Source organism: Centruroides sculpturatus, unplaced genomic scaffold (assembly GCF_000671375.1).
Source record: "Centruroides sculpturatus isolate CEXI.00-Female unplaced genomic scaffold, Cexi_2.0 scaffold88, whole genome shotgun sequence".
NCBI lineage: Eukaryota > Metazoa > Arthropoda > Arachnida > Scorpiones > Buthidae > Centruroides > Centruroides sculpturatus.
In genome coordinates, this window is record NW_019384431.1 from 170,346 (window position 1) to 188,455 (window position 18,110).

General features: G+C 33.6%; 1 protein-coding gene across 1 annotated transcript in view; it reads right to left on the reverse strand.

Annotated features, from left to right (window-relative positions):
• LOC111619756 overlaps positions 1 to 10,253 on the reverse strand; it is a 12,413-nt gene extending 2,160 nt beyond the window's left edge. The window contains exon 1 of the mRNA XM_023361574.1: positions 9,464 to 10,253. Within this exon, the coding sequence (XP_023217342.1) occupies positions 9,464 to 10,253 (790 nt within the window). The remainder of the gene's footprint in view (positions 1 to 9,463) is intronic.
• Positions 10,254 to 18,110: the final 7,857 nt, after the last annotated feature.

The window sequence follows — 18,110 nt, forward strand, 5'->3', positions numbered from 1 at the left end:
CTTTCTCTTTTAACAATGTTTTCTTTTTCATTATACGATCTCGAGCCAAAACTGTTTTAAAATAAATTTTCAATATCGCAATTACATTCTAAATCACTAGCTATAAGGGCTAAAATTAAAAATAAAATTATAAAAACTTACTTGTTAAAATAAAATGTGTGATGGATATACAATTATACATACCTGGTACAAAATATTCGATTGTATGAATATAATTTTGTGAAGAAACGTACATAAAAATAGCATAAGATATTCTTTACTTTTTAAATATTAAAACAATCCACTTACTTGTTAGTTAAAAGTGCTCCCTATCAGTGACTCGTGGATGGAATCAGAGACGATCTTGGTAGGTGTGCGGTGCGTGCATGCGTGCCAAATCCCGAGGGTGCCGATACCGGTTAATGTCTCTTTTGTCTCATCACTAGTATATCTCAAAGGACGCGAGTTGGAGGGAGATATAAATGCGTAGAAATTTTCTACGCATTTATATCTCCCTCCAACTACGTCACTGTCCCACGTGATCCTGCCACGGACCAATGTGAAGTCGGAAAACCCCGCCATCGGCTAACAGGTGGTATCAAGGAAGGAAACGGAAATGAACGGTACAAACATACGCGCGACGCGACATAAACGGAAAACAAAACAAAAATATATATAATACTATAATAGCCACGAAGTGCTACATGTTAAAGGAAATCTTATCAAGCATGTAAGATTAGAACATAAGCATATCCTGATAAAGGAAAAGTCTATATTCTGTCGCGAAACTTCATGTTCTAAAGCAGCGATTCCCAACCTGTGGTACGCGTACCCCTAGGGGTACGCGATAGGTTGTTTAGGGGTACAGAAAAAAGTTAGTTATTATGGCAGAAAAAATAATATATTATGTATCACAAACTAATAGTATTAAAAAGTTATTAGATAAAAAATGTTCCTTGCAACAATCACAACTTTATTATACATTTTTTCTTTTAGGTTTTTTTTCTTTAATTTAAAGTTACAATATGTAAAATTAACAATACGGTTACTCACTAAATTTCTTAAATGAGGGGTACAATTTAGAGATATGACATGTCACGGGGTACAATCTAGAGATATGACATGTCACGGGGTACGCTAATGAAAAAAGGTTGGGAACCACTGTTCTAAAGGATTTTCTACTTCCCTTCGATTACGTGAACATTTGGAGAAAGTACTGTACCTGTACAGTACATGGATTTTCCTGTGAAATTGAGAAGATGCAATTCAAAAATATGAAGGGTAAGTAAATTCTGTTCTGAAATTTTAAAAATGCTGTATTTAATTAATATATCTTAAAATAATTGTTTTCATGAATATTAACGGCTCATTCAGTTGTAAATAAAAATACTATGTACAGAATTGTATTTGACAGATTTCTACGAATGGAAAGCCACAGAGGAGATGAGAACCAACTAAAGTTAACTGTGTCGTAGTGTCTAAGAAATCATGGAATTTATAAATTCTACTCGTGCCGCTCTGACACATGGGATCATGACTGCACTCAATTCAGAAATGTACCTACAAAAATAAAACATTTAATAACAGATTGTGTATACTACGTATAATGTTGCAAATGTATAATTTTCAATAAATCTTTTTTTCTTAGCTAACATTCAAATAAGTCATTGCAGATCTGTTAAATGAGGCTACAAAAAGTTCACTAATATTTTACTGACGTTGATAATTTGTTGATGGATTTAAACTACCAAAAGACTTTACTCAAATTATACAAGATACACTTAACTCTTGGTATTCGCCAGGGTTAGGTTTTTTAAAAATCTCGTGAAAACCAAATAAGGATGCCTATGGAGAAAATTGAGTTTGGTTTTGTGGAACGTTTCAAAGATAAACGTTAATTGTAAAATAAAATACAGTAATACCTCGACTTACGCTACCCCGACTTACGCGATTTTCAAATCTCGTCGATTCGTCTTTTGTTTGAGCGCCACTCAACTCTTGATTACTCACTCCCCTCACACTATTGTTCAGCTTATATGTTCGGACGTGTCGCGCGGAATCGACACATAGCTACAATTTATTTTGTTATTTATTTCTGTGTTTGTTATATCTACGAAAACTTGAGAAACTCTTGGTGGTGATTTCTTGTAACCGTGAACGAATCAAAAGACGAGATAAGATTAACGAGAACATTTATTAGCTTACATATATCCGACTTGGATTTTACACAAATTGCGAAATTAACCCCGACTTACGCGAATTTGACTTACGCGGTTATCGCTCGGTCCCACCTATCGCGTAAGTTCGGGGTATTACTGTATTGCAAATTTTCTAATATAAAACGTTTAAATTATTTCTAAAAAGCAATGAATAATTTTATTAAATACAAAAACAGAAAAGAAAAACAAAAATTTCGAGTAAGAGATTGAAAAATCAGCAGTGGTGTGCCGTCATTAGAAGCGGTGGAAGCGTCGCTTCCCTTGTATTTTATAAAAAATAAATACATATTAATTTTAATTATATGAAAATAATCGCACAATATTTTATTATAACCGCATTATGTATCTTATTACAAATTTCTATACTACACGTTAAAAAATAATAAATAAATAAGATTGCTATTGTATATTCGAATATTAGTGGCGGAGTGGAATCTCTGTATTGTCAGATTCCAAAAAGGCAGATTTGCGCACGCGCTTTACAGAGCACCAACCTCACCCGGTTTAGCCGGTGGAAGCCTACGACCTGGAGTTGATGCTACACATTCCAACGCTTCCAATTACGTGATTACGTGAATAACGAGTAGATTTATGACTTAACCCAATTCGATATGAATTTACTGGTGTTTTTACGATAGTTTTGTATAGTTGACAGGAGTTTAAAAAAGCCATTAAAATATTTGATATGTTTATTCCGCTCTCCGATTTTATATTACTCACGGATTTCAATGTTAAACCAGTGATATTACGATTTTGTATGTACCATCTCTAAGGGGATGTAGAAAAAAACGTGTACAATTCTTGTACAATGTTAAAAAATTAATTGTTACTTCGACAGCGTCATTTACAACTAAATTTAACGAATGAGAGAGATGCACCAGGTACAGAAAAAGCTCTAGAATTTATTTTCCTTAAATTTACGATTTATGTATCCGTTTGTCATAAAAATTTGTCTTTCCACTTTTTTCCCGAGACTACAAATATTCGAGTACAAAGTAATCGGTTTCGACTTATTTCTACTTAAGAAGTAGTTAAATAATTAAGCGATTAGGGAATTGGGGACGTAAACAAAACCCTGATGAAAGAGCCGGAATTTTACTTAAACAAAAGCCTAACCGGACCAATATCTAGCCGAGTACAGTGGGACTGATTTCTTCGTAATATTAGATGTAATAAAGACAGAAATTTTTCCAGTTCAATGAAAGTGAGTAAAAGTTGTAAATTTTGGAAATTTCCGTGGACACCTGGTCTTAAAACGAATTACAGTAGTTAGAAAACAAATGACTTTTAAGTTTAACAAATTTAGATTTTTACAGCTATGATGAGAAACGTTTAAAATTTACAACAACCCTGTCGCGTCCTTTGAGATATACTAGTGATGAGACAAAAGAGACATTAACCGGTATCGGCACCCTCGGGATTTGGCAAGCATGCACCGCACCGCACACCTACCAAGACCGTCTCTGATTCCATCCACGAGCCACTGGTAGGGAGCAATTTTAACTAGGTGGATTGTTTTAATATTTAAAAAGTAAAGACTATTTTATGTTATTTTTATGTACGTTTCTTCACAAAACTATATTTATAATTTTCTTTAAAAGTATATTCATACAATTGAATATTTTGTACCAGGTATGTATAATTGTATATCATCACACATTTTATTTTAACAAGTAAGTTTTTATAATTTTATTTTTAATTTTAGCCCTTATATTATAGCTAGCAATTTAGAATGTAATTGTGATATCGAAAATTTATTTCAAAAAGTTTTGGCTCGAGACCATATAATGAAAAAGAAAAAATTTGTTCGACATTTTCATGATAAAATTTATGAAGATATAAAATGGCTTTGTGGATGCATAAAAATGCAAAATTTGTTTTGTTGGCCTTGCCTACTATTTTCAAATAAAATTAGTGTGTAGAATGAGATTGGCTTTGACGATTTAAATAATTTGAGTAAAGCTGGCAAAAGACACGAAAATCCTAAATCTCGCATCGATTCTTTCGTAAAATTGAAGCAATTTGGAAATCAAAATAGAATAGAATTTAACATTAGTACACAATATAAAATAAATATTGAAAATTATAACAAGATAGTTACGGCTAATAGATATATTTTAATTAGTAGATGTTATCGAAGCGAGAATTGGCATTTAGAGGGCGTAGAGAATCTATTAAATCTAATATAACAGAGTTAATTATATTGAACTTGCTTATTTATTAAGTGCGTTAGATAATCTATTAATTAAAAATACATTTAGAGAAGTCTACGGTTTTTACTGGCTTATCGAACAAACGAATACGAATGGACCCTAGACCATCACTTACTGATTGCCCCTGGAAGTCGGCCTGTTACAAAAACACAGCTTCCCTATCATCAAATGTCACGGCACGCCCCTGTGCCCTAGAAAGATTTTAAGGTGGTGCGAGATCTCATTGTGGTGTCACCCCGTAGAGATTAAATTATTTTAGGCGTCAGAATTTTTCATCGAGCTATTCGAACTTGAGTAGCTAATATTGAAAGATTGATCGCGGGCCACATAAATTCATTAGAAGGGCCGTATGTTGGCCATGCCTGCCCTAGTCCCTAACTGTAACTGATTTAGAACCGGCATGCACGTTACTCTTCGCATTGTAAAATGACATTGCGCATGCGTCAGGAACTTCTGTTCGAACAAACCTGACCTGCCGTCCGGGTCAGCGTTTTTCAAAAGGTGGCAACACTAGTACGAGCTATACGCTACGGCCGCGTTTCTTTATGCAGCGCTCGACAAGCGCTTTACAGCGAACCCTCTGAAACCCGTTTCTAAATGCAGCGCTGCAATGTAGCGAACCGTTTCTAAACGTTTGCTGCAAGAGGTCGCTGCAGCGAAGATAAAGCAGCTTTTACGTCCGCTACACGTGTAAGGCCAGGAACACACATGCGTAAAATTGTGTGGCTGAAAACTGAATCAGAAATCAGCTTTCAGTTCAGTTTCTGTTTTACGCTTTTATGCCAGAACACACATACGTAAAAATTCCGGCCGAATAGGAAACACCACTGCCACCAACAGTGCTAATTTTATTAATTTTTTCCTCTCATAGAGGCTATCTATTCCTTTGTACCTTCCATTTTTTCTCCACTTCCTCTGCTATAATATAGAAAATTTAAATTAATAGACTCGTATTCCGAATTCAAATAAAGAACGTGTGATCTAAATACTAGGCCTATATATCGATTCTACTAGACTTACCTGTTATTTGAAATTTAACACCTGTAGCCATCCATAAACGTTGTTTAAATACAGTGTCTTTATACATGACACTGATTTGGTCGAACGGATTCAATAAACTCCTCTATTTCATTTATTTTTCGTTTTTTCGAGACCATCACAATTGTAGGGTTAACCCTCATTGCCGCCATTGTTAGAATAAAAACCACGTGTCTACTTCGACGTCACAGGAAAGACTTCTCTTTATTGGAGGAATTTTGGCGTAAAAATTTTTCGGCGTAAAAAGTAGAGACATGCTCTACTCTATTTTCAGTTTTGTTTCAGCCAAAATTTCAGAAAAATTTTTACGTTTTCTGTTTTATGCTAGATTTTACGCCGAATTTTACGCATGTGTGTTCCTGGCCTAAAGCAAAATGGACGCTTGTGTGTATAATACATTATGCTGTAAAAATAAAAAAGTCGAAGTGACTGTTGATAAAAATATTATGGAAAGATTAAGAAGTATTAAATTTTATGAAATGACTCTGAAAGTTATCTAAAGAATAAGAAAATACTATACAGTACTTTAAATATAATTATATATCAGTAACAAAGTTCCAAGGATTAATTTTGTTGATTAAATCAATATTATGACCATACAAATAAATTTGGGTCTATGCAGAATTATCCTTTTTAATTGTCCAACAAGAGACAGATGGTAACAACTTAAAACCGACAAATGACATTAAAAAATACAGTAGAGCCTCGATTATCCGACTCAATTGGGGACTGGGGTTGGTCGAATAACCGAAAAGTATGAAAAAATCCATTATTAGTGTAGTATTGGCCTATTATTATATCCCATGTAATTAGTATATTAGTATATCGCTATAAATCTACTTCGCGTTGAATTTTCATCGATGTTAAGCCTAACAAAAATTTTTTAAAATAATAATCGTCGCTATTGTATCGTTAAAAATTAAAAAATTAAGCCTCGTTTAAATACTGGCTCCCTTTCATGGTCGAATGAGTGTTGCCAGCTAAAACACGTAAAAATAATATTAAAGTAGCCAAGACATAGCCAAATATTGTNTCTGAAAGTTATATAAAGAATAAGAAAATACTATATTTTAAATATAATTATATATCTTTTATCTCTTTACTTTGTTCACATTTATGGAAAGATAAATGCTCGATTCTTTATATCTCTTTATTTAAATATTGTAGTTCTTTAACTAAAGCACTATTTTCGGCTGTAACTGGAATTAAAGGATAGATTATGACGTCCGTGTTTCGCTCGAGCGGAAAGCGTTTCTAAACTATGATGCAGCGACGTGTAGCGATAGTTGCTCGTGACGTTACGCTGCACTCTTGCTGCATAAAGAAACGCAGCCTACCTGAATATTATGACACTAGCGGCATCTCGTGGTAAAACCCAGAACTACGGCTACGGAATCGTTCTGTAATTAGCCGCCAGTAATCTACATAGCTGATTGATGTTTCGAGTAAATATTCTGTCTAGTGTTACCACCAGTCCGGTTTTTATCGGATAGTCCGGGAATTAACTCACTGTCCGGGTGAACTATTAATTTTGTCCGGGAATTTCGTAGAACTTGTGAAATTACGATGAAACGAAGTTCTTGCAAAATTTTTTACAAATTTACACTATTTTAACAGCGAAAGAACTCACACTCACAGTAGCTCATCTGCAATTCTGCCATGTTAGTCCCTGTTTACGCCAATGTGTGGCGCGCAACCTGTCTATTTTTTTTTTTTTCATGTTCGATCGCGTCTCCAATAGAGCTAAGTCATCTGTACCTGTTCTTTCTTAATTTAGGTTACTTACATTACTCCTAACTGTAACTGATTTAGAATTGGCATGCACGTTATTCTTCGCATTGTAAAATGATACTGCGCATGCGTCAGGAACTTCTGTTCGAACAAACCTGACCTGCTGTCCGGGTCAGCGATTTTGTAAAGGTGGCAACACTAATTCCGTCCATTGTTTTTATGTCCACAACTTTGACATGTCTATCCTTACCAGGGTAAGTTCTTATAATTCTGGCCAAAATCCACTTTGAAGGTGGTATATTCTATTTTTGACAAGAATTAAATCATTGTACTGTAGGTTTCTTCTGTTTTCTGCCCATTTTGGTCTATTTTGAAGTTGGCTCAGATACTCCAAATGCCAACGTTCCCAAATGACTTAGTACTGTCTTTATTCAAAAATTGCAGTAACCTCCGAAGCTCAGTTTTAGCACCGACAAAGTTTGAGCCATTGTCACTAAATATATCAGTGGGGTTACTTCTTCTTGGAGTAAACTTTCTGAAAGCTGCTATAAAAGCTGCAGTTGTCAAGTCACTTACGACCTCAAGATGGACTGCATTTGTAGCCATGCAGATAAATACGCTAAATATGATTTCCGGTGTTTTGTTGTTCTTTCATGTGACACCTTAATAGGAAATGGTCCTGCATAATCTATTTCAACCATCGAAAAAGGTCGCAGTTGCTAAACACGATATTGTGGAAGGACACCCATTTGTTGACTTTTTTCCGTAGCTCGATCTCGAAAACAAGCCATACAATCTTTAGTATACCTTTTTACTGAAATTCGAGTATACGGAATCAGTTGTCGAATTTGAGCTATGAAGAGATTAATGCAAAGATGAAGCAGCAACCCATGAAAATATTGCACTGTGATTTTCGTGAGGTGGTATTTCTCTGGTAACAGTAGTGGATGTTTTGAATCAAAACTAATACAGTAGAACCTCCATTATCCGGATTTTCGATTATCCGAATTGTTCAAATTAAACAAAAATTTTACGAATTTGCTGATTTGCAATTGGCGAATTACGACAGTTTATGTACGTGATGGAATGCATAACTTTTTTGTTTCAACAACGTCTCACCCAGCACAGTGGTCGTAAACTCTTAAATATATTTTACGTAGTAATAAAAACATAACTTGACATACGTATTTATAAATAATTTATATTCAAATTACATCATTTCTATGACCAAGGGCGGCGTAAGGCATGGACGACGTGGGCCACCGCCTATGCCTCGCGGTCGAAGGGCCTCGCGCCTCGAAGGTTTATGCATTACTTAAAAGCCGCGAACGCGACGAAAAAATTTTACTCGTCATAAAACGATAAATAGTTTGTCAAATTTTTATTCATAAAAATGCAGTTTCAACTGCTTTTTATTTTATAAAATCGTCTTTTTGCGCCACCAGAGGGCCTTTTAAACAATAGGTAGTCTGTTAGCATTGGTCAGTAGTAGTCCAAATTCAATACGAACATTTGTTTCTTGAAAATTTGATCACGATTTAAATACAGTATTACTTTTAATATTACCGATATGCCATCGAAAAGAAAACGTGTTATATTATTATTAAAAGATAAATTAAAGTATTTGTTTCGATTATCCGGATTTTTCCTTATCCGGACTACCTTCACCCCCAATTAGTCCGGATAATCGAGGTTCTACTGTATTTGCATTCTACAGTCTGTCTCCAACTCGAAGACAGCACTGTTCATCAACAAATGCTGTGAGTGCGCATAATCTGTTTTGAGTTATTTGTTTTAATTGCTTCAAAAACATCTCTAAAGCAAACCTGCTATACATGTCAAACAATGAAGACGGAAGAATGTTTTGTTTCTGTTGGAGTTAACTGTCTTATTTTTCTTTTATTTCTTACAGTTGTTGATAAATCTGCAATAAGCAAGGATGCGTTGAAGTTTTAACCATGAACAATGAAGATGACTTTCTTATATTCAAAGGATCTTCAATATGAGTTTTGCCTGTGAAAGCGACCATTGTCACCTTTCTTTCTTCGTGAACATTATAATAATTGATTGTACTTACCTTCTAAGTTAGTTCCTCATCGTAAAGAAACCTTGGTCCACTCCACCATTGACCACACGAGTTTAACGCAGCTGGGTTAAGCCCACGTGACGCATAATCTACAGGATTATCTTTGGATTTAACGTGCTTCCAGTGTTGTAGAGGAAGAAACGTCTGAATCTCACTTACTCAGTTTGCCACGAAAGTTTTCCAATTTCTAGACTCACTTTGAATCGAAGACAAAGCTATAGTTGAATCTGACCAAGCGAAAATGTTTTCTTTATTTATTTGCAATTGTTGATTCACTCGATGCATTAGCTTAGCTAAGAGTTGTGTTGCACAGAGTTCTAATCTAGGAAGAGTCACAACCTTCAATGGAGCCACTTTAATCTTTGCACAGAGTATCTTGATTATAACTTCTCCCTGAATTTGTTGCCTACTGTACACGACAGCAGCATAAGCTCGTTCAGATGCGTTAGCAAACCCATGCAGTTGAAGTGGGTATTTTCTGTCAATAGCATGACATGGTATTTTTATTTCTGTTAATGTTTGAAGTTCAGCCCTAAAGCCTTTCCATTGTTCTGCAATGACTGTAGGTAACAATTCATCCCATGTTGTTCCAATTGTCCAAAGGCGTTGGAGCATCATTTTGGCCTTGATTGTGACTGGTGCTAACCAACCCAATGGATCAAATAGTCGTGCGATGTCTGAAATTACAGTACGCTTTGTAGGTGGTTGACTAGAGAATTTGCACAACACGAAGTAAACTATATCTTCCTTAGTGCTCCAATTAAAACCTAAAGCCTTCGTTAATTCAGATACCTTAATGTGATGATAGTCAGTACTCTCAGATTGTTGTAAGGCTGATGTTACTGTCCTGTCATTCGAGATCAACTTGCGAAAATAAAATTGTCCTTTATTTAGCATCTCTGTAAGCTGTTGAAACAAATAAACTGCCCCCTGGCCTTCGTCTTTACCTGTCATCAAATCGTTCACGTAGAAGTCACGTTCAACCATTGTCGACGCTTCCACTGTCGATGTCCATGATGAATACTAACTTGCGATATGCTATATTAAACTAATATGGTTACGTTTACTGAACAAATCCTGAGAGACAATAGAAACTTTCTACCCACTTGCTAATGTTGTACTGAAATTTGCTCGATATTCCAACCAACGCAATAACCACGAGGTTAAGCTTAACGCACTGCATCAAAAATTTTCTTGAAGAAACGTTCCTCACTGATTGTGATTCTTTGTTATCGGACTTAATCCGCCTCGACGGACCAAAATTATGTTATGTAATAAATGATCTTTGTGTTTATGCTTTCCGTTGCCGCAAAAAAAGACAGGGCAAAATCTGCTTTAACTAATGCTCACCATACTAGTTCTCTCCTTTTTTCACGAGAGTTATGAGACCCATTTATTAATAATTTAAATGGTTACAGTTGTAGAAAATGTATAAAATAACTAGATATAATTAAATTATTGAGCATTCAAACAGTAATAAATTTACAAAACATAAATGTGAGAAATACCAAAAATTAAAAATAATATCTGTGGGTGGCAACATCATACCGCACCATCAAGTAAAGCTTCCACAAGCTGTACCAGCACTGGAAAACAATGTATCGTGGACCAAAGATTACTTTGAAGGTGATATTGCGTTGGTGTTTTAAACTATTCAAAGCGAGAAACTATAAGCCCTCCTCGAATTTTTGGATCCTACCACGTAGAAATACAATAAAAATGACGTGTTTACTTTTTATTCTGTATTTCGAGTTTTGCGGAATGTCGCCACATGTGTGTATTGTTTCTGATATTGTGTTACTAAATCCAGTGAATGTAATAATTAATATAACCATTTTTCATATTGCAATATGTAAATTATTCAATTCAATATTAAAACAATAATGAAGAATTTTTATATTCTCCAAACCGTATATTAGAATATATTTAGTGTTGCAAACACTGTTTTTAATACCATCCTTTTATAAGTTCGAAGAAATCAATTAATCTAAAATTTCAGGTATCCAGATATAAAGACACGTGTTTCAAATGGAAAAACAAATTATAGTTTAATTAAATAATTTTAATGTCGATCGTTCTGCTACAATTAATGTGATCGGTTAATAATTTCACACCTCCTTTCGACTTAGTCTGCAAGTGTTGATCCAGCTTTGAAACTTTCGCTCGTATCTTTCACGCCACGATATTTTATTTCTTTAGGGCTAAGAATTTCCAACTTTTTAAAATTATATTTTACTCAGTAAATTTGAATTTTTTTTTTCATTCATTATGAATCTTGTACATTGTTTTTCGTCATCCGTCATAACTGTTAGAAACATTATTATTAATTCTAAATTAATCTAAAATTGCCCAACTTCAATAAATATCGAATCTTTAAACAATTAATATGAAATTCAATAAGTTTTATTAAGTATAAAAATTTATATACAATCGTGAAAATTCCATGTACAATTTTAACTGCTGAAGTAATTATAATTCTGCTTTAGAGATATATTCACTGCAAGTTAAAGTTTAACGTGAAAATGGTTTCCTTTTGTAGTGCATTATTCTGTGGTGAAATGTTTTACTAGTAGAACACAGGTAGAAATATTGTAAGTTTCTTTGGCTAGTTACAGTCGTTTAAACAACAGCATAACACACTTTTTTATTAAACACGAGAACAGTGCTTAATGTTTCGTTGTCACTTTGGCTACTGTCGTTGTTCTAGGCACTTTAACCGAAGTGGAAGAACGAATCTTCGAATGTTGTCGAAGAATTCGTCCGTAAATAGGGATAGAAAGTCAAGTCCAGTTGATTAAGTCGTAGCCGGGTGAAAGGTCACTTCCCGGTGGCTGTATCACATTCGCTGGCAAATCGAAATCCGTGCAAGAAGGCCTCGGCAGAGAAGAGGTTTATGTTTTCCAGCAGCAAAACAACCGTTTCCACCAAGGCCTTTTACGCTCAACGGATTCTTCCAACATTTCATGTAAAGTTTAAAAAATTAATGTGAAGTTTTTTAAACTTTACATGAATTTGACGTCACGTTTTTATAGTTGTTCATTGAAAAACTGAAGCTTAGGATGACATCAGCAAATGGCTGGAAAATAAAAGGATTGTTCATTGTGTACAGGCACAATGAAGTGACGTTTTTCTCAACACTGGGTTTGATATTTAAACTTTTCTATTAATTTTATACTTTTAGCCGTTTTGTAATTATCGATACTATTGGTATAAGAGGTTTTAATATCTTCGTTTTCTTGTTGATTTTTTTGTTTTCTATATTTTTGTAGGTTACGCTTCAGTCTTCTGATTTTAATGTATTTAAATTTTACAGTTGACTTCATAATCCTAGTATTAATGTAATTCCGCTCATATGTTGGTATGTTCTGACTAATAGACTTAGGAAGGGTAAGTGTTTTTAATTGTCTATTCTCTGCAATATGTGCTTTTAGGTAATCTATATCGACTTTGAGTTTTCTAATCTCACCTTGTATCCTTGTAGCGTAGTTCGTTTCTCTGTGTGTTTCTTCCTCCATATCTTCCTATATTAATATCAACTGCCGTTTCAATGTCAATAATTTGTTGATGTTGTCGAAACCGTGTTGTATTTGCTTATTGTGTACAGGCACAATAAGCAAATACAACACGGTTTCGACAACATCATCAAAAGGATTGTTCGTTTATTCGTCAAGAAAGTGTACGTCAATTTGATGTCATTTTAAAAACTTATTGATTATAAAACTGAATAAATAACGTTTATGTATACATTCTCTGAAAGAAATAAACGCGGCTTATTCTCAGGATTTAAGGGCACTTCTATATAAAGATGTCTCTAGTAAGCGATGTTACTAGCGGTGCTTAATTTATATCTGAATTACATTATGTTAAAGATCTTTTTCAATTACTCATTATTGAATTGCAAACAGTTATCACGTATTAAATAGTAAATTTTGAGTTTTATATTTTATAACATCGATTCTTTAAACTATGTCGGACTCCTTTGTAATAACATAAATGTAGGTGAATCTCTGGCAATTAATTTTCAAATTTAGTTTATTTTTCATTTAGTTCTAATAAAACATTATTTAACGCGAACGAGTGTGATATTTTCAATTGTAATGTTATTTAATTTTTTGAGGATTTTTCCATTGAAGTTGAATTATTCTAAACGAAATAGGCGAGGAGTCCAGTGATTTATAGACTTCCATTTAATAACCCCTGTTTTATAAGATTTTAACATATTTTTACTTATTTAATTTGTAATTTTTCTAAGATACACATTTGATTGTGTATCTTAGATACACAGAATCAAGACATATACACATTTAATTGTTGAAATAATTATAATTTTGCCTTAGATACATACTAACTACAATGTTGTTTTTATTATTTATTTAACTTCAAAGCTGTGATCGCACCTCTAGTGTTATAAAGTAATAAATAGCACAATATAAATTTTCACGTAATCAGAAATTGTAACATTTTATTAGAAAAGAAAATAATTTATATGCCTAGGAACGAATTTAACACATTCGTTTGCATAATTCTTTTTTTTTCGCTTCGAATTATTTATTTTTCTTTTCGCAGGTGATTTGTTTTTGGGTTCAGAATTGCATTGATTTTGAAGTATGACCTTTGTCTTTTTTACGTAACATTTACTTTCGGAATCTAAAAATCAATAGAAATTCGTTATCCGAATTGATTTTAAACAATTGTTACAGCATTTGTAAATGTTTAAATACCGCAATTGTGTATTCTTGGCTAATTGATGTTTTCCTGATAGGAAGAATTGTTAGGCAATCGCACGTTTCTGTCTCTTCCTTCAATCCTATAAATTATTTCATTTGTATTTTGCTGATGTTTTCTCTTTCTTCCCTCCTTAAAATTAATAATTTTGATAGAAACTATGTTTACTTATTTATTCCATTATCATTTAAGTAGATAAAATATATATGGTCAAACTTCGAATTAGTAATAAGGATACCGTCTGTTTGCTTCTGAAATTGGTACTAAATCGAGATTCTCTTAAACTGAAATACAGTACCTCAAACAATAAGCAATGAAATCTACACGTTTTCAGTGTTTTAAAATCATATAGTTTGACAATAAGTCTTTGGCAATGCAAAAACTGTATATTTAGTAATTCAGAACTGAAGTGTTCTCTATTTTATGTTTTATGAGGACCATTGATCATTGGATTTCTGACAATTTTCTAATATTTGGTATGAAAATTATTGTCATTATATGATGTAAATTGTTTGTTTTTTAAGATTTTTTTGCCGTAGGTCATTCTTAATATAGATTTTGTGATAAAAATTATAATATAGAGTGGCCCAAAAGTCAGTTGACTTTTTAATATCTTGGTTAACTAAGTCAGTTAACTGACTTTTGGGTTACTTTATATTAACAATTTTTTTCATGTATTTATTTTAACGAATAATTGTCTGATATATGAAGAATTTTTTAAGCAAATGATATTTATCTTTTCTAAATATTTCTTATGGATTTACAACAGAATTACTACCTTTTTGTTTGTCTTTTTGAAAATTTTCGGTTTAGTTTTTTATCTCGCATTTCTCTTTTTCTTTATAGCAATTGACTGTCTTTCAGTTTTTCTTCCAACAACTGCAATCCTCAATCTCTAATGTAGTCTTCCGCTTATTTACCCAAAACAAATACAAGTATGAATACAAATTCCTTTAGGAATGAAATCTAATTATTTCTAAATTTACTCGAAGATCGTCTTTGGTTTCGTTTTTGTTGAACTTTTCTTCTTTTACTTCTGTGCGCTGAAAAATCAGATATTTAAGTTATAATTTGTCTTTTATAAATTATAATAATCATTTGAACACGCTTTAAACAATTTATAACCGTTTGAATGCCAATTGTCTTGAATTTCTTTTTCTGTTTTGTTAAGTCTGATTGAGATTTTTACTAGAATCATCTTTCTACCTGTAAAATGAATAAATGTTTATTACTTTGTCGAGCATTATAACAGACAACCTTTAAACACAGCATAAACAATATTATAAATAAGTATGCCAGATCATTCTTTATAATAAACTGACAACAGACACACGTAATGGGTCTGTACCCATTACGTGTGTCTGTTGTCTAGGTCACTTGCGTTACTCCAATCCAAGTCTCCCTAGTCGCTAACTGTAACTGATTTTAGAACCAGCATATTCCTTCTTCTTCTTCTTCTACAATGTTCATATGGAGATTTTAGCTCTTCACAGGCTCTTTCTCCGAAAAACCTACTCCCCTGGTACCTCTACTGAAACTCTACTGAAATCGATGAGTTCGTGCTATGTATTTTTCCAACTCCTTCACTAGGTGGCGTGGTGTGATTTTGTTCGTTGGCACATAGATCGCACGTAATGTGCTATTGGTCGTCAAGCTTTCCCCCAGGGCAGTGCTCAGGTCCCTGCGAGCAGGATAATCCCCTATCCGGTCCATGGCCTTAAATACTTCCCTTACACCTTCTCCAAGTTGCCNTAATCATATACACCTCCAATATCCAATAGAGCTAGGTCACTTGCGTTACTCCAATCCAAGTCTCCCTAGTCGCTAACTGTAACTGATTTAGAACCAGCATGCACTGCAAATTAATCTTCGCATTGCAAAATGATACACGCATGCGTCAGGAACTTCTGTTCGAACAAACCTCACCTGCTGTCCGGGTCAGCGATTTTAAAAAGGTGGCAACACTAGTTCTATGATACAAAGTTGTGGGAGTGGTCTACAGTTTGTGTATAAACAAAAACGTGTATGTAGTGGAAACGAAGAGGTTTTTTTTTTTTAATATAGGTTAAAAGTTTTCTTAACTTTTAATAGCGAGGAAGCGATAAAAGAGTTCGTAAAAGAATCATAAAAACTGATTTTGCTGATTAACTTTTAGTATAATACACCAGTTGCAAAGTTTATTGATATCAAGTTAAAAACAAGAAGCATATGAATTAATGGTTTTCATGTCATCAGCATAAACAATAAAAACAGGTCATGAATGATGTAAAAAATCAAGTCTATACAGATTGAAAAAATAAGAGAATTCAAAACGGTTTCTTGGAACATTCTGACTTCTGACTCTGAAGAATCATTCTTTGCCGTCTTAATGAAACCACTACTTCCACAAAGCAACTGTCAGATTTGCTGCTCGTTATCATTACGGTGCTAATGACTGAGTATGTCTTTTTGTTTTTGATGATTTCTGCAGTTTGTTTTTTTTCATTTTTGAACACTTCTGCAAACTTTTTCATTCCGCGCTTCTTTTGTCTGTGATATTCAATAATTTCCACCTTTTCTTGTACGGTCATTGATTGATGACCGGATGGATGAGGCAATTAAAGCGTCATCACAATGCTCTAGAGACCTGGAATCAAACGCGAGCAGGAAGAAACACCCAAATTGGGTTGTCGCAAGTGCCGCAAGTGGGTGGACCATCTCGGGTGTCTCTTACCCACGATAAATATTTGAAAAGGGCCCTTTTAGTGCCACATGACAGAAAGTTTTAAGAAATGTTAATGATTTACGTGAAGCTATATTGACACTCGCAAATTCTCTTTTCAATACAGAAAAAAACATGTGTTCTGTTTTTATCACAGGTTAAGAATAAACAAGTCTGTAGACATGGGCAATAGAGAATTCAGAAGAACTAACGAGCTAGAATATACTACACAGAGTGGCTGTAGCGACGCCATGTTTAAAGAAAATTAAATACACGCCCGCCATTTTTCTTTTAGTCAAGGGGGCATGTCATTTCTGTTGTGTAAAGTCAACGAGCTAGAATATTCTAACTCGTCGTGCAAAAGAGTGCAAAGGAAAAAAAGAGTTGTAACCCTTAACTGAGATGGTGCAAATCAAAATGATCCTACTTATTATTATTATTTTTTTTTAATTTTGAAAGTAATAACAAGACATTTCTTTTTTAACCTTTTATTTAAACATTTCTAAACAAAACAAAATATTCTGTGGCAATAAGTTAANTGAGTTGTAACCCTTAACTGAGATGGTGCAAATCAAAATGATCCTACTTATTATTATTATTTTTTTTTAATTTTGAAAGTAATAACAAGACATTTCTTTTTTAACCTTTTATTTAAACATTTCTAAACAAAACAAAATATTCTGTGGCAATAAGTTAAATGCATTTCTAATCATCCTTTAATTTTACTCTCCCGGCTGTTATATACATAATACATTGAAATCGAGTCAAATTTGATTCTCAGAGTATTTTGAAAATCTTCACGTTTTGAGACCTCCTGAACCCAAAAATGTACATAAAAAAATATTTCTTGTGTTTGCTGACGTCTATAAGAAACGAAATTTTGCATCCTAGCTTGTGTATAAAGAGCATTGATGCTATTAAATTTTGGTGGTTAAAGCTAATGAGGTGGGGAGATAGATGGGTGTCATGTGTCATATCTCAAGAGAGTTCGGACTTAATGAAGATTTATATCACTTATCTAAGTGCCGACATCTGAAATCTAGGGGCAAACTAAACAATCTAGATTTAGACGAGAAAAATAGATTCTAAAGTGACAATCCTGCTCAACACGTGGTATAGACTTCAATGTGTTGACTTAAAGTAAAATGGCGATCGATAGTACCCGTCGTTGCCACCAAAAGCGTTGTATCTAAGGTCACAGCCATTTTATGTAGTATATTCTAGCTCGTTAAGAAGAAGCTAAAGGGATCTAACTCAAAAATTAAAAATATTTGAATAATTATTACATGTATTTTATTATTAGCATGTGCAAGACGAACATATTCATATTTGTTTAAAAACATTTTCAAGTTTGAAAAATAAATTTTAATTGTTTTTTGTCGATAGGATGAGCTTAAGCCCCTGTTCTCCCCCATTGA